Source organism: Stegastes partitus, unplaced genomic scaffold (genome assembly GCF_000690725.1).
Source record: "Stegastes partitus isolate 25-593 unplaced genomic scaffold, Stegastes_partitus-1.0.2 Scaffold1620, whole genome shotgun sequence".
Lineage (NCBI taxonomy): Eukaryota > Metazoa > Chordata > Actinopteri > Pomacentridae > Stegastes > Stegastes partitus.
Genome location: NW_007579351.1, coordinates 70,937 through 96,295, shown reverse-complemented (window position 1 = coordinate 96,295; position 25,359 = coordinate 70,937). Strand labels below are relative to the sequence as shown.

At 40.9% G+C, this 25,359-nt stretch overlaps 3 protein-coding genes across 13 annotated transcripts in view; 2 read left to right on the top strand and 1 right to left on the bottom strand.

Moving 5' to 3' along the window:
- The window catches only part of mybpc1 (myosin binding protein C1), a 43,183-nt gene extending 41,286 nt beyond the window's left edge, over window positions 1-1,897 (top strand). For 10 of the 11 annotated variants that reach the window (XM_008301003.1, XM_008301002.1, XM_008301001.1 and 7 more), the window contains one exon: window positions 1,028-1,897. In XM_008301003.1, coding sequence (XP_008299225.1) covers window positions 1,028-1,125 — 98 coding nt within the window. In that variant the 3' untranslated portion in view covers window positions 1,126-1,897. The remainder of the gene's footprint in view (window positions 1-1,027) is intronic. The other variant, XM_008300996.1, reaches the window with a different exon arrangement.
- Window positions 1,898-2,996: 1,099 nt separating this feature from the next.
- Window positions 2,997-13,028, top strand: chpt1 (choline phosphotransferase 1). Its single transcript, XM_008300993.1, has 8 exons — window positions 2,997-3,400; window positions 5,973-6,120; window positions 6,289-6,430; window positions 6,535-6,619; window positions 7,057-7,188; window positions 7,281-7,439; window positions 7,584-7,709; window positions 12,056-13,028. Exons 1-8 carry the CDS (start codon window positions 3,161-3,163, stop codon window positions 12,170-12,172), a joined length of 1,149 nt encoding a protein of 382 aa, XP_008299215.1. The 5' UTR covers window positions 2,997-3,160; the 3' UTR covers window positions 12,173-13,028.
- Window positions 13,029-14,264: 1,236 nt separating this feature from the next.
- gnptab (N-acetylglucosamine-1-phosphate transferase subunits alpha and beta) overlaps window positions 14,265-25,359 on the bottom strand; it is a 25,604-nt gene continuing 14,509 nt past the window's right edge. Inside the window, exons 8-21 of the mRNA XM_008300992.1 lie at window positions 23,489-23,650; window positions 23,026-23,205; window positions 22,552-22,722; window positions 22,318-22,441; window positions 22,013-22,228; window positions 20,414-21,474; window positions 20,136-20,335; window positions 19,831-20,050; window positions 19,604-19,717; window positions 19,378-19,463; window positions 19,168-19,266; window positions 18,869-19,036; window positions 17,559-17,649; window positions 14,265-15,754 (exon numbers count right to left, since the gene is read on the bottom strand). Of these exons, the coding sequence (XP_008299214.1) occupies window positions 15,683-15,754; window positions 17,559-17,649; window positions 18,869-19,036; window positions 19,168-19,266; window positions 19,378-19,463; window positions 19,604-19,717; window positions 19,831-20,050; window positions 20,136-20,335; window positions 20,414-21,474; window positions 22,013-22,228; window positions 22,318-22,441; window positions 22,552-22,722; window positions 23,026-23,205; window positions 23,489-23,650 (2,964 nt within the window). The 3' untranslated portion in view covers window positions 14,265-15,682. The remainder of the gene's footprint in view (window positions 15,755-17,558; window positions 17,650-18,868; window positions 19,037-19,167; window positions 19,267-19,377; window positions 19,464-19,603; window positions 19,718-19,830; window positions 20,051-20,135; window positions 20,336-20,413; window positions 21,475-22,012; window positions 22,229-22,317; window positions 22,442-22,551; window positions 22,723-23,025; window positions 23,206-23,488; window positions 23,651-25,359) is intronic.

Here is a 25,359-nt window from a genome sequence, read left to right as displayed (position 1 = left end):
ATCAATAAAGTTAATGCAGCATGACTCCAAAGATACATTCAGCATGGTGAAACATCTTTCTGGAGTTGATGTGCACAGCAATGTGATAAACAGGTAGTTTGTAGACATTGCAAGATTGTAAATAGTTAAATAGCATGTACAGCCACCATTTTATTCCAGTATTAGTAGTAGCTGTGAGAAAATGGTTGTACGAATTCCAATTATCTTTTATATATTTCTTTTTCTTTTTCTTTTTTTTCAGCATAACTGTGTCATACTGCACAGAGAAGATACAACAGAAAATCTCCTAAAAATGCAGTCATTTTATGTAAATAAAATACATGTTCTAGACATTTTTTAAAGAGATCACCCAATTTTTGGGGCTTTTTAATGAAAATATTTTCAGACCAACAGATATTCGACAAGTCTTTGTGAAAACTTTTAGAATTATACAAGGTATCTCTCATTTAACAAAGGAATCTGTGTAAACTTGAAGTTTTTTTTTTCTCCTTTACTTCTATCTGCTTTTTAAAACATATGTACAGTTGTAAACTTGAATTGTTTTAGCCATTTAGCAAGAATTACATTTTTGTGAAATTATTTACAAATGATTTTTTTAATGCATTTGCAAAACCATCAAACCCAATACTTTAAAAAAAAATTGGTAATTTCATGTAAGTACTTAGTTTGTTTTAAGAATTTTCAATGCATTTCAAAAATACAGAAAAAATGTAAATTAAAAAGGGAAAAAAATGACACTCCTGATCTTTTTTTCTTTTCTTTTTTTTTTTCTCAAGTGTTAGATGATTAGTGTATATTATGGAACTGAGACAAACTGAGTGTGCTTTGTGTACATAAGCTGTCTGAGCACATTTTTCTCACTGGTCACTCAGTGCTGAGAGCTCCTGGTCTCTTCTTTTTGAATTTTGTTTGCTTTTTTCAGTCGATGGCTCTTCAGCTTCATCTTCCTCTCTCTGCTCCTCACTCTCCACATGTGGTTCCGTTTCCTCCCAACAATGTCATAAGAGTTTTTCTTCTCGCCCCTCAGGAGGCTTCACTTTCTTCGAACTCATGCAACGCGGAGTGCCCCTACACCTGATTGACAAGTACATGAATGAAGCAAAGACTGTTGAGCAGGAGAAGTAAAACTGAACACAGTGCAATAAGACACTTTGGCTTTGCAGACATCTGCCGCCACTAGTGACCCTTTTCTCTCACCTACTGAGGTCAGCTGCCTGCAGACGGATGGAGGCGGGGCGGGGCAGGTGGAGGGGTGTGAGGGAGAGCGTGCTGGTCTGTGGTGTGGCATGCTGTGTGCAGCTTTGATGGTAGTTACCATAGGAAAAAAAAAAAAAGCCAGTTCATCTTCTTTGTCGCCCTGTTGTGTTTGACGGACTGTCAGCTCAGATGCATGTCAGCAGTGTTTTGGTTCTCACTTTATTAAGGACATGTAGTGTGTAAAACAAATATTCAAATCTCATGTAGCACAAACAGTGATACACAACTGCAGTATTTCCATGTGGATTTTTGTTGGGAGTGCTTGTTGAAGATGAAAATTTACTGCTGGGGTCTGAAAAAAGGGAAATGAGAATGTATAAACTAAGGTTTAGTGTTTGTATGGCATCAGTGGACTTCTTTATGGCAAGAAAAATGACAATAGACCTGTTGGATAAATGAACGCGTTGACCCTTCTGATATGCATCACATTAATATTTGTTAAGTTCACTTTTTCTGTGTAGCTTATTTCAGTGAGAAAATGTAGAGATTTACATGAAGTCCATATTCTGCATGAGACATTATAATTTTTGGATTCATATTGGACTGTTGTTTGATTGAGACTCAGTCATGTGCGCATGCCTTTACTTTTGTAATTATGATCTGTGCATTACAATAAAACATGCAATTAAAAACAAAAAAATCATGTCTTTGTTGTCATTATGAGCACAGTTCTTGTTTGATCTGTTTTGGTCAAAGACTCATTTTTTCAATAATTTCTGAATTTGCTAGTTTTCTTTTTAATCATTTTAATAACTTAAATTTAGTTTTGATTATTTTAACGTCTGAATTTTTAGACCAAACATTCGATCAATTGAAAAAAAATATCAGTGAAGTGATCTATTATGAAAATAATCAATAGTGGCAGTCCTATACACAAAAATAGTCTTGACCTAAATAATTACATTAGTCAGGTAAATTTATATAATTGATATTGTAGGGCCTTGACCGCAATATTTTACTTGGACAAATTTGCATTTTGTATAACATTGTAGGGTCCTAACCTTAATATTTAAACTGTTAGATAAATTTATATAATAAAACATATTGTAGGGTCCCAACCTTGGTATTTAACTTAGTCAAGATACATTTTTATAATGTTGGGTGTTTATCTTAATAATTAGTCATCTCCAATCAGGTCTTTAACTTCTTATATAAATGATTTGGCCAAATGTATACAGTACTGTGGGGTATTTGCCTCAATATTTAAGTTAGTGAAGTGAATTTATGCCACAAACATAAACAATATTGCAGGGCCTCTATCCAAATATTTGATTTGCACTAGTGGATTTCTATGTTATATAATGTTGTAGGATCCTAATCTTAATTTTCAAACTTATTAGGAAAATCTGTATGAAAGATATTTTTTGTAGGATAAAAATTGTAACATAAAAATTGGTCATGTCCATTACTAGATAATAAATGATATTGTAGGATCATAAGCTTATTGACATTAATCAGCTAAACTTGTTAGAATAAATAAAATTGTTGCATGTAACTTCTATTCTTAGTTCAGTCAAGTAAAAAAATTAAATTGTAAATTGTAGGTATGAGAGTAAATTAGTCAAGTAAAGTTAATATATTATTGTCTTTATCTTATTTAAATTACTCAGCTAAATTTGTATAATGTTTAACGTTGTATGGTTTTAACTTTCAAAACTTGGCACTCAGCCTTGTTCTTCCTTCCGTCCCACTACTTCCGGTCGGGACGCACCGCCTCGGTTAGAAACAGAAACACTTGGTTCCGCTGTGGAAATGGCCTCGTCTGTTCGCCGGGCTATAAATGCCAAATGAGCTGCTACTTTTTCGGAGTCTTCCGAGAGAACATATAGCCTCTTTTGAGCCACTACCGGGGACTATTGGGGACTTTGTTACGGTACTTTGAGGAGTGACGAGGCAGACAAACATGCCACATTTGCTGTGGCCGGAGCCGCTGTCAGCCGCTCACCTCAAGCGGCTGGAGGAGCATAAATACAGCGCCTCCGGTCGCTCCCTGTTCGAGCCGCCGTGTCAGCTCTACTGGAACTGGCTCGTCCAGCAAATACCGACATGGATCGCACCGAACACACTGACTATAGTTGGACTGATGGTCAATATCGTGTCCACGGTGGTGCTCGTGTATTACTGTCCCACGGCAACAGAGGAGGTGAGTAAAGCGACCTTGGTTAAAGTTTCTACACGGAGACTAGCCCCGGTGAGGTGTCGCTGGTATGTTAAGAACGCCGACCTCCATTCACAAATTGCGTAAGCTAAAGTTACATGGCTGCCTGCAAAGCCCAGATGACTCGAAACCAGGCATAAAGACATGTACTTAGTCAATGAAGTCTACGTGTTAATTCGGCGTACCTTAAAGCCTCACAGCTTCTCCTGTTTTAAAGCAAATTCCACTTCTTTAACGGGGTCATAATACTCGCTGACGCCCTCGGTGGTGTATTTTGGGACTGTTGCTGCATGCAGGACACTGTTAGCCGAATTGGACACCCCACTGACTCAGGAAATATCTTAAATCACAATACATTAAGTTTGCATGGCCGCACACAAGCGAGGACTCTTTAAAACGTCAGATTTTTTAATGGGATTAGGCGTGACAGGGTCTCTGCAGGATAACTGTATTGGGAATAGACGCGTGGTCATGTGGTCTGTTCACGTAGGATCTTGGGAAGTTGACAGCTTTGACGTGTTGTCTGTCTGGCCTCATGTGATGCAGTGTTGCTGATGGCAAAACAGCAGTTTGGAGGAAAATCTTGTTGTTCTTCAGGCCACCATCAGAGAGGAGCTTTAGTAATACAATTATGTAGGTCTAATGGTGCAGTGCTTACACGGGCTGCAACTAAAAATATCTGTCTAAGGCTGATTTTGAAACGAGAGCTTCTCATCCCCTCTGCTTAAAACACAGAGATGGACCTTGCAACATGCAGCTGAGCTAACAGCTCCCTGACCTATGATCCAGTAAATCTGTGCCTGCAGGTTCACTGGCTCCAGCACTAAACGCACAGACCTGTGTGTTTTTATCAGATGTGCACTTTTGTCCAGTCCACCCATGAGAACCCTGCACCTGAAGCAAAGTCCATGCAGCATGTCGTTACTATCAGATTCCATAAGTGCAAAAAAACATGTCAGTTATTTAGGACTGGCTGACACAATCTTGGCCAGCGTCCACTTTTATTGTAAAACTCCCATGACTGCGCAAACAAACGCATATCAGAGGAATTCGTGTGAGCCCACAGACAATTCAGAGCTCTCCGTCAAGTGACCTCTGTGATAAACCCTAAACAAACAAACTCTGTCCCCACCAGCCCACGAGACATTCAGGACTGAGACTTTGAGGAAAAAACAGCAGGGACTCTGAGTATTTCGGACAGCAGGGGATTCTTGATCTCTGTGGAAACACAGACTCCATTTGTGTGTCTCTCTCACACTCACAGACATGCACTAATGGTCACACACCCCCATTGTGGTGTGGTAAGCACACTGTGCTGGCCTGCACTCATGTCCAGATGGTCCATAACCTCCACCCTAGAAAGACTAACTTGGCTGCTTCAGTCAGCTGGAGTCCCTCCTTCTCTGCGCACAGATACATGCATATGGTGGATGGATGGTGGGACACATTAGCTACTTATATGTGAATATAGTTGGCCACATCAGAGCTACACAGATCCTGACCAATTTTTAATGATTATATTTAGATCTAGGGCTCCTTTACAACAGCAATAAACTGTTACACAAACATTACCTCCTCAACCAACCCCACCGCCCTCTGTATATCCACATGCAGATAGTAATTAAAAGTAGGATATACAGATAAATATAGAACAATATTCTAGTATCATGTGCAAACATGTGATACAAGAAGTTCAGACTCTCTGTCTACTGTATATGCTACATATGCTCTGTCTACTGTATATGCTACAGTATAGGACTAAATATTGACAGTTTGCAAGTGTGCTTTGCATAAAGACTGCTACTGCCTATTATTAAATTGTTGACTAATCTGACGATTATTATTTTTATCAATTGTTTAGTCTATGAAGTGTCTGAAAATGGTTTTTAAAAAATAAAACATTTTTAAAAATGTCATTCCCAGTTTTAAAAAAACCAAACAAACATCAAAGGTGACATTTTCAAATATCTTGTTTTTTTCTGGCTGACAGTCCCAAACATGAATACAACCACAAATCCCTCCTTGAGCTACAGCTGCTGTATCCTGTAGAGTTCTGTGGAGGTTGGAGCCTGTCTCAGCTGACCACGGGGCAAAAGGCAGGGTGCACCCTGGACAGCTCACCAGTGCATCACAGGGCTAACACAAAGTGACAGACATGCATGCATGCGCAAATTTACACCTACCACCAATTTAGAATCACCAGTTAATGTGGCATGCGTGTCTTTGGCCCGTAGGAGGAAGTTGTGGCACCCAGAGAAAACCTATGCAGGCACAGGGAGAATATTAAAACTCCACACACAAAGGCCACAGCCAAATGGCTGTTTCAAACCCAGTGAGCCAGAAGCTGCTGAAAGTTTGAGAAACATTCCCATACACTGTCTAACTTGCAAAACTTGAGTTGAGCACTTGAGCAAGGCCCTTAACCCCCGAACTCTATCTGCACCCAGGGACACCATTTCTTGGCTGACTCTGTGCTCTTTAAAGGACAAGTTTGCGGTCTTCACTGTGGGCAGGGATCTTTAACAGTCTGTCACTTTCCTCTGTTGATTGGCTTCAGGCTCCATCATGGGTCTTCATCCTTTCTGCTCTGGGCCTCTTCATCTACCAGTCTCTGGATGCCATCGATGGGAAACAGGCCAGGAGGACAAACAGCAGCTCAGCCCTCGGGGAGCTGTTCGATCACGGCTGTGATGCCGTCTCCACAGGTGCTTCACTACAAGACCAATCTGTGATATTCTACCATTTATAGCCAACTATTCAACTTTAGTGCATTAGTAGAGTAAGAACAAGCTGCTGTGTCATTGGCATGATATTCATTATTTGTGGAATAGCTGTTACTAATGTTTATGTCTTTTCCTGTTTTTGTCTCTCAGTCTTTGTTGCTGTGGGAACATGCATTTCATGTGGAATAGGAAGATTCCCAAACTGGATGTTCTTCTGTGGTTTCATCGGGATGTTTATGTTCTTCTGCGCTCACTGGCAGACCTACGTGTCTGGGACCCTCCGCTTTGGCCTGTAAGTATCCCGTTACTTGTTTTCCATGAATCAAACATTAATACAGATGCTCTGCTGCTTTTATTTATAAAGCTAATATCACTCTTTCTCTGATTTCTGCACAGGGTTGACGTCACAGAGGTGCAGGTCGCCATCATAATCATGTATCTGATGTCAGCCTTTGGAGGAGTGAGCCTTTGGCAAATCACGGTAACCAGAGAGTCATGAATTTTCACACTCACATGCACAAATAGGGACACGTTCATTTCACCTCGAGTGAACAGTTGAACAGTTTTTTCTCCATTACTCTAAACAAATTCCTAGTTTTTAGTCGTTCTTCTAGTCGTTAAATAGAATTTGTGTTTTACTTTTACTCTGTGCTGCCTTTGGAGGCTTGACTTAACATCACATGAGAGAAGTGAGAAGGTAAATATGGGTAGCTAACGCCATGGCAACAGGTCATCTATTGGACATGATCTGGCTCAAAAAGCTGATGATGTCACCTGCATTTGTTTTTTTATTTTCGTTATTTTGCTTTGCCCTCCCATCACGCTCGGCATGCTGCAGCTTTCATATTAGCACTTTTCTATCTGTAAGGAGAATGCTTTTTGTTTTTTCTTTAATTTGACCCTCACGTGTCTCCGTAGTTGCCCGTCATAGGACTACAGCTGTACGTCTTCCCCATCCTGGGCATCATCGGGGGGGCCCTGTACTCCTGCTACAACTACTTCTATGTCATTTTGAATGGAGGCGTCGGCAAAAATGGCTCCACCGTCGCTGTAAGTGGCTTTAATTAGTCGGCATTATTTTAGGACGCATAGAAGGCGTTGTGTTTTGCAGAAATAAGCTAATAAACAGTCCTTCTGTTTAGGACACCAGTGTGCTGAGTCCTGGTTTGCACATCGGCCTCATCCTCTCGCTGGCCTTCATCATTTTCAAGAAGTCGTCCAGCCACCTGTTCGAGCAGCACCCGTGTTTATACCTGCTCGCCTTTGGCCTTGTCATCGCCAAGATCTCCAACAAGCTGGTGGTGCGTTTGATTTGCCTCAATCACCTAAAATGAACTGGCTTTTTGGTATTTTGGCCTCTGCTTTGGGGCCAACATGTTTTCTCTGTTAATTCTGTACAGAGTGTATTTAACCTGTGTTTTCTACCTCATGTGTCTCGTCTGTAGATAGCACACATGACCAAGAGTGAGTTACACCTCCCAGACACGGCCTTCATCGGGCCCGGCCTCCTCGTCCTCAACCAGTACTTCAACAGCTTCATAGATGAACATATAGTCCTCTGGATCGCTATGGTGAGTACTGAATACAGCCACAGCAGTATTCACAGGTCCTAAAGGGCTGCTCCAGTGATTTAGTGCTGCATCTCCACAACGCTGAGATAAGCGAGCTAATCATGTTGCAGGGCCAGACCTATCTCCACAGCTGTCAATGCAGGGGAATGGTCTGGTTGCACCTCAGTATCTTCTTGCAGTAGAGGAGGGAAAAATGGTTTGTTTGTATTTCTTTAAATAAATCACAATCATCCTGGATGGTGTTAAGCCCAGGATGTAGTGATGGTGTCCCTGCAAAAGCTGGATAATTCCGAGAACGAACCAGGAAGGTCTGGTTTCACGATTCAGATCTTCAGAATTTTCACAACAGTGAAACACAGACGGCAGAAGGTGAGGGAATGCCATGGAAAATACATAACCCATGGGGGCTGATACCCACAGTCTACATCCAGTGAGTCAGACTAGGCTTATAGTCCTGGAATTTTGTCGAGAAACCAAAGATGCAAAAAATTTGAAATATACTCAACAAGAAAAGGAGAAACTTAAAGATCCTTGACCCCAACAAAGTCCAACCTGTGTACAGTATATTGCTTGGTGCTATAAAATCTATCACTTCTATTATGTTCTTATCAGTAGAAAATGTTTATGTTTTCAGTTTCAGTTTAACCTAAACCCCCAGAGTAGAGCAACCCTGTGGCAATAAACATGGACATATTTTATATCGCAGGATTCAGGAGATCCTTGAACTACAGGAACACACAGGATCCTAAATGTTTTCAAAAGCATTGTATCGAAAACATTTAGTTATTTTAAGGGGCTAAAAATCTTCAGTTTTTACTGATTTTAAAGGCCAAAGGGTTTTCTTTCTACCAAGGCCTCATTCCTGCATACAATTAGTGTTTTAGAAGCTACAGCCATGATGATTTGGGTCTGCTGGTTTTAGACTTTAGGTCCAAAATAAGGAGGGAAGAAGTAAAGGGTAAGTTTGCCTGAAATGAAGATTGTAATACACCCTGTTGTGACTTAAGGAGCTACTCCAGATTGAAACTCTAAAAACAAACCTTTAAATCTGTACGTGGTTCCCTACTGGTGGCTGTTGCTGTATGATACTCCTACAGTGAGACATAAACTGCTTCAGGAGGTCACACCCATAACGTTCTCAACAAACGGAAGCAAACGTGTCTTTGAGGCTAAACGCACTTTCACAGTTAATTCCTTTAATTCTTTTCTTTGTATACCTGACTCAATTAAGAGCTGCACATATTCGTGACAGCTTATTGAACCGGGTGTGGAGTTCAATAAAAAAACAAAAACTTGCAGAACAGGTACGCCATGATGACTGACAAACACAGTTAATTCCAACTGCGTTACATGTTGTCACAGCCGTTTTCCGTGCTGTCTGTGGGACTCTGAGCTCTGCTGGTTTTCACACTAATCATCTAATCACAAGCTTACTACTCTTGTGGTTCAAAGAGCACACGGTTTCATTTACACTGAAGAAGATAAACCCAGTGATATGTGTTATCTCTGCTGGCTTTGCAACCCTGCAACATTTCACATGGTTCAGCTCTGAAAGGATGAACGTAGGTTTTGCTGCTACGGTAAAAATTTGATGCTTTAGACTGACTTTAAAGCTGCCTTAAAACATACATTTTTAAATCACAACGTACTTGAGCGTGATTTTAGGAACAGATGTTGCATTAATGTTTTCCAAGAGAGCCAAAGTTACAGGACTTCAAGCTTCAGGCCTGGTGTAATTATATACAGGATATTAGCTGATGTGTACAAAGCTGCCACCACAGTTCAGTGAATCTGGGTGGAGCCAACCTTGGTGTGTAAACAGACCTTTTTCCCAGCACACACTCTCCAACATTCAAATTGCAGGCAAAAGTGGCACAAATCAGATTTTTTTTTCCACTCATATTTGACTCAAATAATTTATTTTCTTAGCACAGAACATCACAAATCACATGGAATCTGTTCTGACTTACTAGATGTGGAGTGCGGGTATAAACCTGACATTGGCTTTTCCTGTCAGCTTTCTGTGCGCTACTATTTTCAAAATCTACCTCGCTACAGGAAACAAGAACCTCCGAGCAGCAACCTACCACACTGGAAATTTCAGGTTTTGCTGAGGATCGTGCAGTCAGGCAGTCCTGCTAGTTTTTTCTTTTTTTTTTAGTAGATTATCTATTTTCATTATCATCGTTCTGTATGCAAATGTTTCACCAAACTGTCAGTATTCTGAGGGAACACCCAAACTATTCATTCAGTTCTTCCCAAGACAACTGGGATTAGTTTAAAAGGAATATTAACATGCCAGAACATTTTGTTCCCCTAAAGCAGAATGATTTTGAGGTGCAGTCAGACCACTGTGTTCTGCAGAAAGTGCTGACTAAGCATGTTTTCAGTTTTGATTTGAACCAATTCCATATTTGCTCCAAAATCAGACACAGCTCTTATTTTTTAACAATGGAACCTCAGTGTGACTATTCATATTAGAATTTTATGTGACTTTTATTTCACTTCCTAGAACTGAAATGACAGATGTCTTTAAAAGAAGCTCCTTACATCCTGAAATTTTGCATAAAATCTGTTTCACTGAAGCCATTAACGTTACAATCCCCCCACTCCTGGCTCTGACTCTGCATTCACACACCTCCGTACAGAAGCAGCAGCTGCTGTTTAACAAAAAGCCACAGTTAAAAATTTGGCTCTTGTGAAATTGCAGGCTTCCACTGCACATAAATTTATAAATGAACGCCAACTTCTCTGGTCTCTATGTTTGCTTTCACAGACAGCTTGCTCCTGGGGAAGTCTTTGTTGTTGTTTTGCGCATATGGCTCATTTAAAAACCTGTTCACACTGAAAACCGGTAGTAGCCACATTTTAAAAACACACAAATGAACAGCCAAACAAAAAAAAAATCTGATCTGAGCAATAAATCCAGTTCGAGCATTGAGGCTTGTTGTGTGAATGAAGCCTTCAACATGTCGCTGCAGGACAAACACAGGTGTTGCTAATAGCATTAAACACACCTGCATGGCTCACTGGCTTCACTTCCTGGAACAGAAATCATTGTTAATGTTATCAGTTCCACCTGTGCTGTCACACTGTGTGTGCTGTGAAAAAGTGTTTTCTTGCCTGTGCACACAGTCCAGAGGAAAATGAATGAAAACACCTGCGCAGCTAGGACTGAAAAATGTCCAAAATAATATGCAAATATCCCATTTCACTTTTTTCCTCACTTGTGATATAGTTTATTTAAGTCAGGCTTCAGTTTAATGTTCACTGTCTAATAGAGCAGGTACCATCAAAGAAGCATGAATATGTGACATAACAGCACTTAACAAATAAACTGCAGTCTTTACGATTTACTGATTGTTGCAGTTTTGATTTAAACTCGTTTAATTGTTCAGCTCCTGTGTGTAATGCATCATGAAACATTGTATGACTTTAATAAACTGATTTGCCTGATTTTTTTATACCATAAAATATGTATATTTATAAAGGTACCGGTGAAATTTTAGCTTCATATATGAACCACTTTACGAGATATTGAGTTATCCCTCTGTACACCTGGTTTGAAAGGCAGGCTGTTTTTAAAAACAAAACAAACAAACAAAAAATTAAATTACAGCATTTGTCACAGCAAAAAAAAATATAACAGAAACAACTATCAGAACTGTACCATCCCAAAAGTTAATCATAGTCATATTTAATGAAAATCAATTAATTTTACAATAAAAATGGCAAAAATGTACCATTTGCAAAAAAAAAAAAAATTATATTCTTAAATTCTAATTAAATTAAATTAAATTAAATTAAATTAAATTCTGTGCTACTCTGCACAAGTACAAAGTCATTACTTCCACAATCACATGACAGAAAATCAGTACATTTTGGCTGAACTACAGGCTGTGTTTCAATAGAGCAGATTGGACACAAGTGTGGAAACAAATCAAAATGTTAAGGAGTTAAAAATGGAGTCTAAAATTTTCCAGTGGTCGTAAAACCTGTGGGAGATGTTGTACCTGTTGATTCCAGGTGTTTTTTTGTTTTTTGGGTTGTTTTTTTTTTAAAGATGTTCAACTTTCATTTTGTCTTTCCTTTTTATGATATATGACATTATATCTGTGTCATACTACACCAAAAATATTTCAGAGTTCTCTGTACTTCTAGCCATGGTTGTGCTGTTTCCATAGAGGTGCAGGACTTTATGATGCAGTGAAAAATGAGCCCACAGAGTGTAAAAATATGACACAAGGAAAAAAAACACTTGGGTTCAGAGTGTTACTAGATTCTTCATATGGCATTTTTCCTTTTTTCCAGCCTTTAATGTTTGATCCTCCCCTTCCTTTCTGCAGGTCCTCTCTCTTGTGGATCTGACGCGGTACTGCACCGGCGTTTGCCTCCAGATCGCTTCCCACCTGCACATCCAAGTGTTCAGCATCACGCCGCCGAGCCACGCCCACCGCGACTGACGGCTTGCCCGGCGGGAGGAGGCGGGGGGAGACGAAGATCTCTCGCCGCTCCTGAAAGCAGACAATGACGACGAGGAGAGACCCTCGACCCCGAGCCACTGCAGCCTTGACAAAGTCACCACTTCTGACTAAAACTGCCTCAGCCACCAGATGGAAAAGTGAAACCAACATTCACACTGCAAACCAAAAACAAAACAAGAAAAACCTTTTAAAAGCATGGATCTATAGAATGTAAAAAGAAAAACATAAGTGGAACCAGAGTCTTTCTTTTCAACATGGGTGCATGTTGTTAGATTTTTACATCCAAGGGTCGCTCTTTCCACTTATTCAACACAATTACCAAAATGTTTTCTTTTTTTTTAATAGGTGTCTTATAGCTCAGGCAAATATCAAAGAATTTTTATCCGCTTCAAATGAAAAGACACGTTTGTGATGGATTGTCATATAATTTCCTGAACACGTAAATATACGACAATCACCTGAAAAAAAAAGAGTTGCTAAACTTCTTTGATATTTGCCGAAGCTAATTAGATAACCTGTTTTCTTAACCGCTCTTGTTTTTATTTATTTAATGAATCAATCTGGCACGAATCAGGACTTGAAAATCCAATTTTAAATTTTACAAATGACCTTTATAACCTCAGATAATTTCCAATGAAGTTTCCAATGTGGGCAGGCAGATTGTCAACGCGCTACGTGAAGGGGTAACGGTCTGTGTTAGTGCTGAAAGCGACGTCCTCACGAACACCACTCCAGCTTCTAACGTTTTTACTTCCCGTTACTCATCTCGTCCTGGAAAATAAAAATTAAAAAAAGCCTTGGGCCTCTCTAGCGCCGTCGACTGATGAAGCATTAACACTCGACTTGTTCTGCTTTCTCTGTTCTTCTCCCTGAAGGGCTAATACTTAATTACGTGTGATTGTACAGAACTGAACTGAAGACGCCTTAAATATTTTTGTTGTAATTACTGTTGAACTTGTGAATATTTAAAGCAGCTTTGTACATGTTTTTGTTTGTTTCTTCTTCTTCTTTTTTTTTTCCACTGAAGTATCAAACCAGATACAACAATAGTAATAATAACACAACGTGACTGGAATTTTTTTAAAACTGTAACACTTCTGAAGTCTTTTCACTGAAACAGGTGTCTGTTATGTATAGGTGAGCGGTTCATTTGGTTATTGAGGATTTGTTGGATTGTCGGTAATTCTTTGTTGATCGAATATCACTGAATCAAAAGGGATTTTTTCCACAAAGCCTGTAAACTATTTAAGGGTTTAAAAAAAAAAGGGTACTCTTAATTTTTAGTTTCAACAGTAACACCATCTCCCCCTTGGACTCTGCTTGGACAGGATTCTGGACATTGAAGAGGGGCGCGTCCTTTCAAAGATGATTTTGCGTAATTTGTGGATGGACCCTGGAACTATGCATTGAAATGTACGTTGATTCCAAATACATTGTTGCACTGTTCAGTAATACAGTGAAACACCTTTATACTAACCGGTATGAGTGAAAAAAGATTGTAATAAAGAAAATATTTTTCATCCATTTTGTTGCTATTGGTGGGGGAAAACAAGAACTGCAATACCACAGTGTAGAAATACTGCGTTACTAGTAAAAGCACTGCATTCCAGTAAAATGTACTTGATCTGCAGAAACAATGTATATATCTTTATATACAATATGTTGTAAAATTCATATTTTTAATGTTCAGCAATAGTTCAGTCCAGTGGCTCCTCAACTGAGACCTTCTCTAAGGGTTCACAAGGTAAATCTGAAAGGTCAGAAGATAATTAATTAAATTAAAAAAGAGAAATAAAAGTTCTGCCACAGCAGTTTATATGTACTAAAATCTCAGATAATTGAATGAACTTTTATAGGGAGAAACATGAGAAGCTCCAATCCAGCATTTGTTCGACTGAGAACCACTGTTTGTACCTTTAAGGGTGCATTGTGTTTTTAAAGCTTTTCATATGTGATACATATATACACAACTGTAACATAAAGTGAAAGAGTAAAGATGCAAAAAATGAAAGCTCAAGTAAAAGTGGTTCAAAACTGTTTTAACTGTGGAGGACAAAAGCCAACAACAAGATGACCGAACCAAATCACATTTATTTCAGTCAAACAAACCTCGGAAACTGATGCAATCTGAGGAAATCCCATTTTGCAAAATTCATTGCTCAGCTTCTTGCCGGCCCAACCTGCTGACATCACACATCTTATGACTCGGAGCAAAATGCTAACAACTTCTAGCAGCCACTTCCATTTTTTTATTTTTGTCGTTATAATAAAGAACGCTGTAAAACTGACAATCGGAGGAGAAGATGACGAGCACTTTCTGAGGCTATGTTTACATTCTGGCATTCAAATCTGGTGCATCAGTCACTGGACTCACGGTCACAATAATACAATCAAAAATAAGTTACAGAACATGCTGAGGGAGTCTGAATTTCAGACAGCAGCGAGCCTGTCGAGTCCCACGGGGACACACATACAGGCGGCTGTGAACGCTGTAGTATCACTGACATGGAGCAACAAATACATCGTACCACGTTAAGAATGATGATAATAATATTCTGTATCTCATTCACTCTCACTGTAAACCACTAGATAAAGGTGTGATGTGGCCAACAACAGGAAGAAAGACATTTAAAAACCCAACAAAAACGTTCAAACAAGCAGGAATGAACTACGAAGGCACTTCAAGTTTTCGTGTTTTTAAAGATTAATGATTCCTTCTCATCCTATATGTATGTTTTCTTCATCTCCATAAAATGAAGCCATAATGATACAAAACAAACAGGGCTAGAAGCAATGATTGTTGTCATTATTGGTTGATCTGCCTGACTAGTTTTTCACGATTTTTTTTATATAAATTGCGAAACAAAAACACACAAAAAAAACCAACACAATTTCCCAGCAGTAAATGTGACATCTTTACATGTCTTCTCAAAGAATTCATAATGATATAAAACAGGGAAAAAATAGAAGAAATTACAAACATTTAAGAAGTTTGTATCAGCAAATGTTCAGGATTTTTACTTTGAAAAGTAGAGGTGGAGATACTTTGTGTTTTTCTGGTAAAACGTGCTTGATGCACACAGACACACTGAGAGGCTGATGCTATCAGGTGTTTCACACTTTAACAGCACATCAGTCGAGGGACGTGGTGAAGGCCAGACATGAGGAGAGTGGTGCAGGGTGGAGGGAGTGCTGAGTGTTCTTTGTACGGAAAGTCTCGGATGCCCCCAGTGGAGGAAAAGAAGATTTACAGTCTTCTTCGACGTGGCTGCTATTCCCTTCACCGGCCAGCCCCATCCGTCATCCGCTGAAAAATGTTTCATCGCCTTCGTACTCAAGTCTCTCCTCGATCCGTGCAGATGCAAACATGCACTGAGGACTTAAGATTCTGTTTCCGTCCAGTCCTCCGGTTTGGATCGCCTCCCCTCCCCTCCCCGCCCTTAAAAGAGGAGAGGAGGGAGAAGTTCAGTCAGAAGAAGTCTTCCTCTTTCACACCCGCTCGGGGTTGCTGTCCCTGTTTACCCTCCGTCTGGGGAACAGCTTTCGCTTCAGCAGAATGAGCTGCAGGAAGAAGGATATGAAGAATGTTAGAACAAGAAAGTGCAGACAGCAAAGGAAAGATGGAAACGCTTTGAGGAGGATCAATATAACAGGGGAGCTGGAGATCACAGAGAGGCTTTTTTTTTGTGTTTCTGGGGGCGTGTCTTCTCTTCCCGCGTATAGTTTTGAGCCCAAATTTTTTCTTTCCCATTTTTTGGTTTTTTGTTGATTTTTTTTTTGTTCATTCTTTTGTTTTGGCTTGACATGACCTAGAGCAGCTTGTTTTTTTGATATTGTGTTGTGTTTGCTGTTGATGCCTTGGTGGTAGTTGTTTTCTTTTTTTTCATAATGTTGTGTTGTCCCAACCATTCTTGTCGTTTTTTTTCTTCATTATTATTTTTGCCACCGCTTCTTTTTTTGTTTGTTTTTTTCGTGTTTTTCCTCTACTACACGATTGTTGAGGCGTCTTATTCTTTTTTTTGTTCTGGAGTTATTCTTGTGGTACTGCTGCACGGTTTTTTGGGGAGCAGCGCCTCCTAATCTTGTTGGGCAAATATCTTTTTTTTTTTTGTTCTTTCAATATCCTGCAAGCTTCTTAGTTCATACAAAGAAAATTTAGATAATTTACAAACACTGTTGTGAGTTCCGGGGAGTCGGCTGGTTTCTGGGCAGCCCAGAGTCTACAAATGTTCTGGCCTCAGAGTACTATTTAACACCATGTTCTGTCTAGCACATAACCCTTCCAACAAATTTCCCGTGTTATTTTTACACCTTATTTTTGTACAGATTAAAGAAACAAGATATAAAGTGTCAATTAGTAACCTTAAGAGGTGCTGATGGACGGTTTGTTTGATCACTGCATAAAGACAGTCTAAGTGTTTCCCAATGTTTCCAGTCTTTACGTTAACTGACCAGTGTAGCTTTATATTTAGCGGGAACAGATGGAAGAAACGGTATCTAATTCAACTCCAGGACCCACAAAAAGTATGCACGCGTCCCAAAATGTCAAACTCTTCCTTTCAATAATCAAGACTTGGACATGAACCTCCCCTCACATGTTTGTAACCCAAGAAAGCAAAGATAATCTTAGACGTGGAGCGGCAGGGTGAAATCGTGTCCCTGTGAGAAGTGAGGACACTTTTGATCTCGCTAATCTAAAGCGTACCTTAATAACTTAGACAGTAGGACGGCCAGGCTCATCTGGTGCCAGAAAGACATCAGAAGTCTGTTTGTGCACAGTGACCGAGACACTGGACAAGTCTGGCACCTTCCTCAACAGGGAAAATTCTCCTAAGGTCACCGCAACTATTAACCTTTCTTTGAGGAGAAACTGGAAACCTCTGGATTAGAGAAGTGCCGCAGCTCAAAGTCAAACCTGGGTCAAGCAGTCGTTGTTAAACAAGCTCCTGACATCTGTTTCCAGCAGCAAACTGGGAGGATTTTACATTTTACAGGTGGTGCAAAAATATTTTCCTGATTTTAAAAGTTATTGCAGTAATCTATGGATGCTGTAGAAATCCAACAAAGATGATTAAAGTGAACGCAAATACTGTCTGATCCAGGTCAACAAAGGCAAATCACATTTTGCATTTCACAAAAGGACTTCTAGGGGTCTTTCATTTCAACAAAGTCGGGTCCCGGCTCGGCTGGTCATACGAGCTCGTCACATGAGACAGACGCACCTCACAGTGGAATTTTGGTATCGAAGGCCCGAATCATAGCTCGAGTGTGAATCATGGAAATGAAGAGGTGTGACAGTGAATGTCCCGTGTGTCTTTATCAGAACGTGTAAATGAACCGAGTGTGGTTCGAGGTGGACGCTGACCTGTTCTGCGAAGAAGGACATGACAGTGAAGATGACGAGTGTCACGAGGACGCAGTGGGTCCAGAACTTCAGCTTGTCTCGATACACCCGCCTGGGAAACAACACATTTCGGTTAGTTAGAGCTCATCTATTGTTACCCAACACCAACAGGGGCAGATGTACGTATCGAATGTATGTTTCCTGGCTGGATGAAACTGACGACAGACTGTTGTGCTGTGATGATGTAACAAGAAGGAAGCAGGAGTTATGCGGAGGGCAGCAGGGCAACGGGGCGACAGGGTGACATCACCTCACGCCATCTGCCTGTCACTTGACCAACTCAGACATAGAAAAAGAGGTGGAAAGGAAGGGGAGGAGACGAGAGGCTCAGCTGTGTCGTGATCTTGCGAGTATCTTACAGCGAGCGACTGATCTAAAGCAGCTCGGTCTAATTTTAAAGTCTCTACACGAGGTTGGCATTCCCCAGCTGAAGCCAACTGAATACGGGAGCAGGAACCCTCGTGAGGGATTCCCATCACTCAGTCCCATGTAGGGACAGCTACAAACTCCTGATTTAGTCGCAACGGTTTAAATAAAAAACAACTTGATAACTTACTGGCATGTGCAGTAAGGACACAGTGCTGTATGAGTGCTTTTCAACCAATACAACTACAAAAATAATGAAACAAACTAGACATCAGAACATTAATGGGCAGCAAGATCTAACTTAACCAAACATGCACCTGTTGTTGTTTACAACCTTTGTGTTTTATATGGTTGAAAACTGAAGCTCTTTTTCACTATTTCAACTCATTTTTGACTGAAAATGTAACCGATTAACCAAAAACATAACAGAAAATATCACACAGAATGTAAACATATGTCTACTGGCACACTAGTTTTCTAAGTATTCGATCATAAACTAAATGATGAGGATGAAGATGAAATAAAAAAGCCAAGTGAAAGTGAAATCAAATTTCAAGGGAATCCATCAAACAGTTAAGAAATCTTCAACAAATTTCAACCTCATGATGGCTCAAGAAGGAAGGTCAGCAGAAGACTAAGTTGTGAGCATAAATAATCTGGGAATCATGAATGTTTGTACCAAACTGGATGACTAGATAAGTGAAAGCTCTGACCTTCTGATGATACATTATCAAAAGGACAATGTCAGCAAAGTTGTGAGGATTCATCGTCTGGGAACCATGAATGTCTGTACAACATTTCATGGTTATACATCTGCTAAAGCATTTCTGTAAGAACCAAATGGTGGATGATTGGAGCCTTAGCAGAAACTGAGCAAATTTCTGTGCACACACTTCATAGCGTACCATTCCTGGAGCTCCTCCATATGCAGGAACCTGTTCCGGTATTCTCTGGGTAGTTCGAACTGGGACGGTAGCGGGAACATGGACTCGTAGAAGTCTCTCAGCACAGCTTTCACCGTGGCAGCGTCCTTATGGCTGTGGTCGATGTTATCATTCAGACAGATGAACTTCCTTTGGGCAAAAATAAAGACGTTGGCTCAGTTTAACAATTAAGACTGGACGGATACGAGCTTTGGTTGCAGCACATCAAGGGAAAACAACAGAAAAGTGTTCATTTGTAGGGAATGTAAAGCTGTCCTCACCTGGGATTCTTTCTAATGTCATCTAACTGGCCGACCACATGGGACACGTTGGTCCGTACCATCTTGAAAGCGATCTCCTCCTCACCCATGATCTCAAACCTGTCCACAAAAAGCCATATTAACTTAGTCCTCAAAAAAAAAAAAAAATAAAATAGATAATAATAAATATAAAATACAAATATCCTAATAAATAACAACTGTCAATCTCACTTGTATTTGTTCTGGTCTCTGAAGGCTTTGAGAATGCGCTCTGTGATGGGCTTGCAGTGGAGGACGAGGCCCTTTGTGACAGGAGGCTGTAGATAAAAACAAAAGGAACCTCTGTTGAATGATTCAATGTACATTTATAAATCAAAGAGGCATTTTGTAACATCAGAAGTGTCATTTAACATCAATTTGAGGTTTTGTAAGCCTTTTATTTTAAGTTTCAGCTCACCATGCTCGGGTCATAGTAAGCTTCCTGCGTAGGGTTCACCAGGTGGAGCTGAGTCAGGTTAGTCGGGAGTGTCTTGGAGCAGTTTATCAACATCTGCTCCAAACCTGTCAGGTCCTGGAAATGCCACAAAGAATAAAGACAAATATGTTTCACAACTGCAGTTCTTGTAAACTGATGACTAGTCTCAAATCTTTTTGCTGGCAAGATGCAACAGAGCGACGTCTGACCTGGAGGCTGAGGGGCAGCTCGTGGATCCTTGTGGCAAGAGTTCGAATCTCTCGGTCGGACAGAACACCAGAGTGGTCGGTGTCGATCTCATCAAAGACTTCGGAGACGTTGAGCTGCTGCTGAGCGCTCATCAGGAAGTAAAAGTATGAAAAGGCAAACTGCATGTCCTCAGAGTGACGAACACGGTGGCCTGAGGTTTTGTCAAACTCTTCTGGAAATCTAAAGACAGGAGCACATAGATTAAGATACAGCCTCTTCAGAATACATTAACATCTACACAAAGACATTAAACAGTGTCCCCTACGTGTCCTGCAGCTCCTGCATAATGAGACGATCAATCATGTGTGGCATGTGTGCAGGGACTTTGCGGGATGTGAAGCCAAACTGTCCGTTGAGCAACTTGTTGACGTATCGCAGAGAGTCAGCAAAAGTGTCTCGCAGCTTTCTTGCTGTAGCAGCACCATCAGTCTCATAAGACAGCTCCCTCTGAAGACGCTCCTCTTCCTGTGGAGTCAACAGGAAGAAAATGAAGTCAAAATGTTTCACTAGAGGTTAAAAGTAAAAGTTGGGAGACCTACAAACCTCAAGCAGGGCTTGGAAGTATTTCCTCCTCTCCCACGGCAGGAAGCCTCGGTCTGCGGAGATGAAGTGATGGAGCCTCCTCCCCACAGGAGCAGCAATGGCTGGCTCAGGCTGACTCTCTGTGCTTTTTTTCTGGGAAACGCTGCTTAGAAGTTTGGACGTCTTGGGTCTCTCAATCACAGCATTCAGAGGATTTGGCTTGTCAGTTACAAGGTCTTTCTGTTTACCGTCGTTGTGGACTGGGATGAGGGCAGTAGCAGGTTTGTCTTGCACAGCCACATCTTTTTTTGGCAGTCCTTCCTTTTTCTGATTTTTTTGAATGACACCAGCTTCATTTTTCATGGGTGGCTTTCCTTCTAACTTATCTCCCTTAAGGTCTTTAAAAGGCTTCCCCTGAACTCTGCCTGCACCATCACTGCCTGGTTGTGAGCTGATGGCTTGCTGCTGTTCAGTCAGTGTCTTATAGGGTTTTAGAAGTTCAGCCTTTGTGAGGTCATAACACTTCACAGTAATATTGCCAATCAGAAGCTTCTCCTCCAGCTTTTGAAGCTCACTGCGCACAACCGCTGGTAAAAGTGACACATTTACTGAAGGAACCTGTATGACAGCCTCAAGTTCAGCAGGCTCCCTGTTCTGGATCTTAGGACCTCGTTTGTCCTCAGGAACATCTGAGAAAGGGTACACTGGTTCAGGGGTTGGGGTCACCTTTGGGTCTTTTCCTGCATCTTTGATTACAGTTTGGGAGACGTTAGTTTGAGGAACTTCACGAGTGTCGACAGCTACACTGAAACTCATAATGAACTCGGCTTCGTCTTCTCTTTGGAAAGTGAGGTTGTACTGGATCTGGGTGGCATTGTGGCCAGAGTGGAGCAGAAGGTGGATGGTCTTCCACTTGTTGGCGACGGAGGTGTGACGAACTACTCGGTTGTCGCTGACGTGGGCCTCAGAGACCCTGCGAGCAATTCTCTCGAAGCTGAAATACAGCCTGGTTTCGCCCACAGGGAGGGTGTAGAGGCTCTGGTTCCTCAGCAGGGTCACACGGTGCAGCTCGCCGAAGTGCTCTGCAACGGAAATTAATACAGATAAGATTTAACAGCATCATATCACATGACAGGCCCAAAACAAACAATGCATAAACCGGTCTGTCAAAACTTGACTGTGTCTCTCAGCCCCAAACACACTGGCTCCTACTGAAGAAAACAGGAGGCCATCGTGTGACAAGGACATTTCTAAAGCAGCTGGACACTGCATTTGTGCATTTGTGAAAAGAGCATTTGTCTGGAACCTTTGTCAGGCATGCTTTGATACATATTAGACACACAGGTGACCATTTACAGCATGAGGATGTTTGCTGTAATAAAAGTACATGCCTCTTACAACAGTGTGCTCAATCGTGTTTTTTAATAGTTCCTGGACAACAATGGACCTCTTTGGCAGCACAGACAATACAGAATAGGTTCATTTTGGTCTTATTGTTGGATGTGTTGTCACTATGTCACCAGATACATTCCTTATCCTGACATGTCCCTAATGGCAGATTAAGTTAGTGTTATAGTAGCTGAAAAACCTCATGATTATATGCATTTGCTTAAAACTCACCTTGGCCACAGTCGCCCACATCAAAGCCACAGGAAAGTACATTGCAGGCCTGGTCACAGAACTTGTCTGCCAGCCAGGAGTTGGCACAGCCTTGGTTGCAGTAAGACGTCCCCCCAAGTCCTCCAATACCACCCGCAAACTGCCACACCTGTCCACCAGCTCCACCGGCTCCACCACCACCGATCCCACCAGCAAACCGACTGTTCCCTGCAACACCTGTCAAAGAGAAGCATTCATATATTAAAAAAAATACAACCCAAACAAGCTGATTCATACAAGACAGATAGCTGTGTTTATCTCTTTACCCAGACAGTCTCCTCCATCCCAGTCACAAGCAGAGTTGTTGCAAGCCTTGTCACAGTAGCCATCTTTGATCCAGGATCCTGGGCAGCCCTCTGCACAGTTGGGAACAGGCCAGGTGAGATACACCTGCAGAGAGAAGACACAAGTGAATGCCAATTTTGGTATTTCACCATCAAATCGTGGCACAGATTTCACACTGAACCTCATTGTCAGCACTTTTCATGTTGTGTTCACACCTTCTGTCCTTTCGAGTGGCTGTAGAAGTCGTCCGGCCACACGTCTTTGCCGAACATCACGTCATCATTGAGGTAAATAAACTTCTGGGAGAGCCCCGGGATGCGATGGATGTGGGTCTCTATAGCGGGGGAGCTGAAAGTGGGAAGGTGGCTGTGGTTCAAGAAGATGTCCTGGAAGTCAAACAAGGACATATTCACATGCATGTAGTAATAAATAAACATTTAATTTCAAAACCATACAAAGAATAGTTTCTGTGACAAGTATGTATGCTGATTTGACTGCAAAAAACAAAACAAAACAAAACAGAAATTGTGTTTTAATAAAATCAGACTTTGAAGACCATTCAGTTCATTAAAATAAATAAAACATGTACAATTTGACCACTGATTTCATTGTTTGAAGTTTAAGACATTACATTGGGTTAGAAGTCAGTAACAACAAGCTGACTTCCCAAATTGAGGCTTGAATTTTACCTGATGTGTGACAACTGAAACTCTGGGGTTATCCAGATTGAGCCAGGAGGGAATCTGTCCGTTAGTGACGATGAAGATGTGTCGCACCCAGGGGGCGTGTCTCTCCACCGAGCGCAGCGAATAACGGAGCTCCTCGTTGTCCTCGAACCGGCTGGCTGATACGTCTTCATCCTGTTTAGACTGGAGGGAAAAAACAGACCGTAAAGAACTTTGCAGATCATAATAAAAATTTCCATTAGCATTACTGTGGTTCTATGCAGTTAAATGTCATATGTTGCTATAAGATCAGACTACATGATGCACCAACAAAGAGTGTTTCAGGTGATTTTATACTCGCTAACAGGGTTATATTCATATCAGCAGATGGAAATTTGTCTGAAACAAGAAAATGTGGCTCTTATTACTTTAAATATTGATTTGTAAAGTTATATAGCAAAGAGAAGACAGTGTCAGAGTAATGTACCTGTGAGATGGCAGTGAGATCCCAAAACAAGTAGCCAGGACTGATGGTTAACTCCTTCCCATCCAGCGTCAGGTTCTTTTTAGCCTGCTGCGTCAGATCAGTGAAATCCTGCGGGGTCTTCAGGTGGAGCAGGGCGATGCTGGCCTCCGAGTACAACTCAAACTGAAGGAAAAAATATATATATTAACAGTACAGATTTAGCTCAGAAGACTACACCAGAGGTTTGGCACGGACTAAATAAAAATAAGTGAAGCAGCAGAGGCCAAGATTTCCTGACTTGCAGGTCCCAGTACGGATTAAGCTCTGAACACACTGGATCCTAAAATTCTCATAAGGGTTAATAGTTCAGTGCTATTTCTTGTACGACTCTCACAACATGCAATTCTCATTCGCTGTTATTAGCCAAACTGCTCTAGCCTATAGTCACTACTACAGCTCAAACTAGAATATATTAACAACTATACTTCTATCATGACTGTGCTTAACAGATTGGAACTCACGTCCCCTGACTCTCCAAAGTTCATCCTTGGCAATTTTATAAATCTATTGTGTTTATTTTTTTGATGTCTTTATATTAAATACTCAGTGAGCTTTTAAATTGCCCCTAGGGGATAAATAAAGTCATCTGAATTGAACTGAATTGAGTGGATTACCATGACATTTTGTACCATTCTCACAATCCCTCCACCTGTCCACCGGTGCCACCATGAGTTTGATTTCTGTGTTTCAGAGTAAGATATGTACTGCAAGTATTGCTGTACTGCAAGTATTGCTGTACTTGCTGTTTGGTACAGATAATTAGGGTACCATGAGGTTGAAATCTAATAATTTCTGTGATGATCTGGTTTCTCCTTTAGCTACTTATTCAGTGAAATAAATCAGTACAGACTAATTCGATTTGATTTTGAGAGAAACATCTTGAGTGTTAGATGGACTGTTGTTAGATTTGGTACACACATTCAAGGTCCTTTAAGGATAAAGTCAACTAATTTTGGTGTTCCCCTTAGTTTTCACACGTCATCATGATTTGCTTAATTCAATTTACTCCATACCAAAAGACCCAAACAACCTGATTTATACAAGACAGAACCTCAGCTGTACTTTATGTTTGGTGTTAATAAGCAAAGGTTGGCATGACACCCACATCCTAAACATAAGCGTTAGGCTCAAAACACTTAAGTTACAGCCCACATAGCTACTAGCGTTGGCTGTAGACTATCTTCTTAATATTTTATATAAATACAAATTTCAAATCTTTCAAGAACGTGGGCTTGTAGAAGATATAGTTTCTAAACTCATGTACCAAGTTCCCAGAGTTGACACATGGCAACCTCGCTGTCACATGTTAAAGCTCTAAAGTTCCTCTTTAAGTCAAAAAGCAAAAGTAACTGTGTCTGCTGTGGGAAAATCCTTCAAGGAAGTTTCTCAGAAGTGAAGGCACATGCTCAGCTATGTGGTTTAGCTGCAGGGACAGGCTGGTGACAGAGACTCTGACCGGAAGATTTCTGAAATATGGAAATAAATTAGTGGGAATGAAAACTGTGACTTCTTGGACAAACCAGGCAGGGCGACCTGCGACCCTTCAGACATACAGAGGTCAAATCAAAGCAGCCATGATGCTCATGTGGAAGCATCCTCTGGCTGCTGGATTCATACTAACGAGAGACAGAGAGAGAGAGTGCGTGAGTGTGTGTGTGTGTGTGTGTGTGTGTGTGTGTGTGTGTGTGTTTACATAGAGGTGAGAGTTCAGAAAATTCTATGATGTCATCCTCTCCATCTGGGTCACATGGAGTTGGCTCACCGTCTGATCTCAGGACAGTTATGTGAGGCATCACTGGACTCTGTGTGTGTGTGTGTGTGTGTGTGTGTGT

Bases quoted from the DNA above. Each gene is read 5' to 3' on its own strand.
- chpt1 (XM_008300993.1), top strand. From the start codon at position 3,161: ATGCCACATTTGCTGTGGCCGGAGCCGCTGTCAGCCGCTCACCTCAAG. The intron at 3,401-5,972 runs GTGAGTAAAGCG...GATTGGCTTCAG, and splicing joins GTCCCACGGCAACAGAGGAG to GCTCCATCATGGGTCTTCAT. The intron at 6,620-7,056 runs GTAACCAGAGAG...GTGTCTCCGTAG, and splicing joins TGAGCCTTTGGCAAATCACG to TTGCCCGTCATAGGACTACA.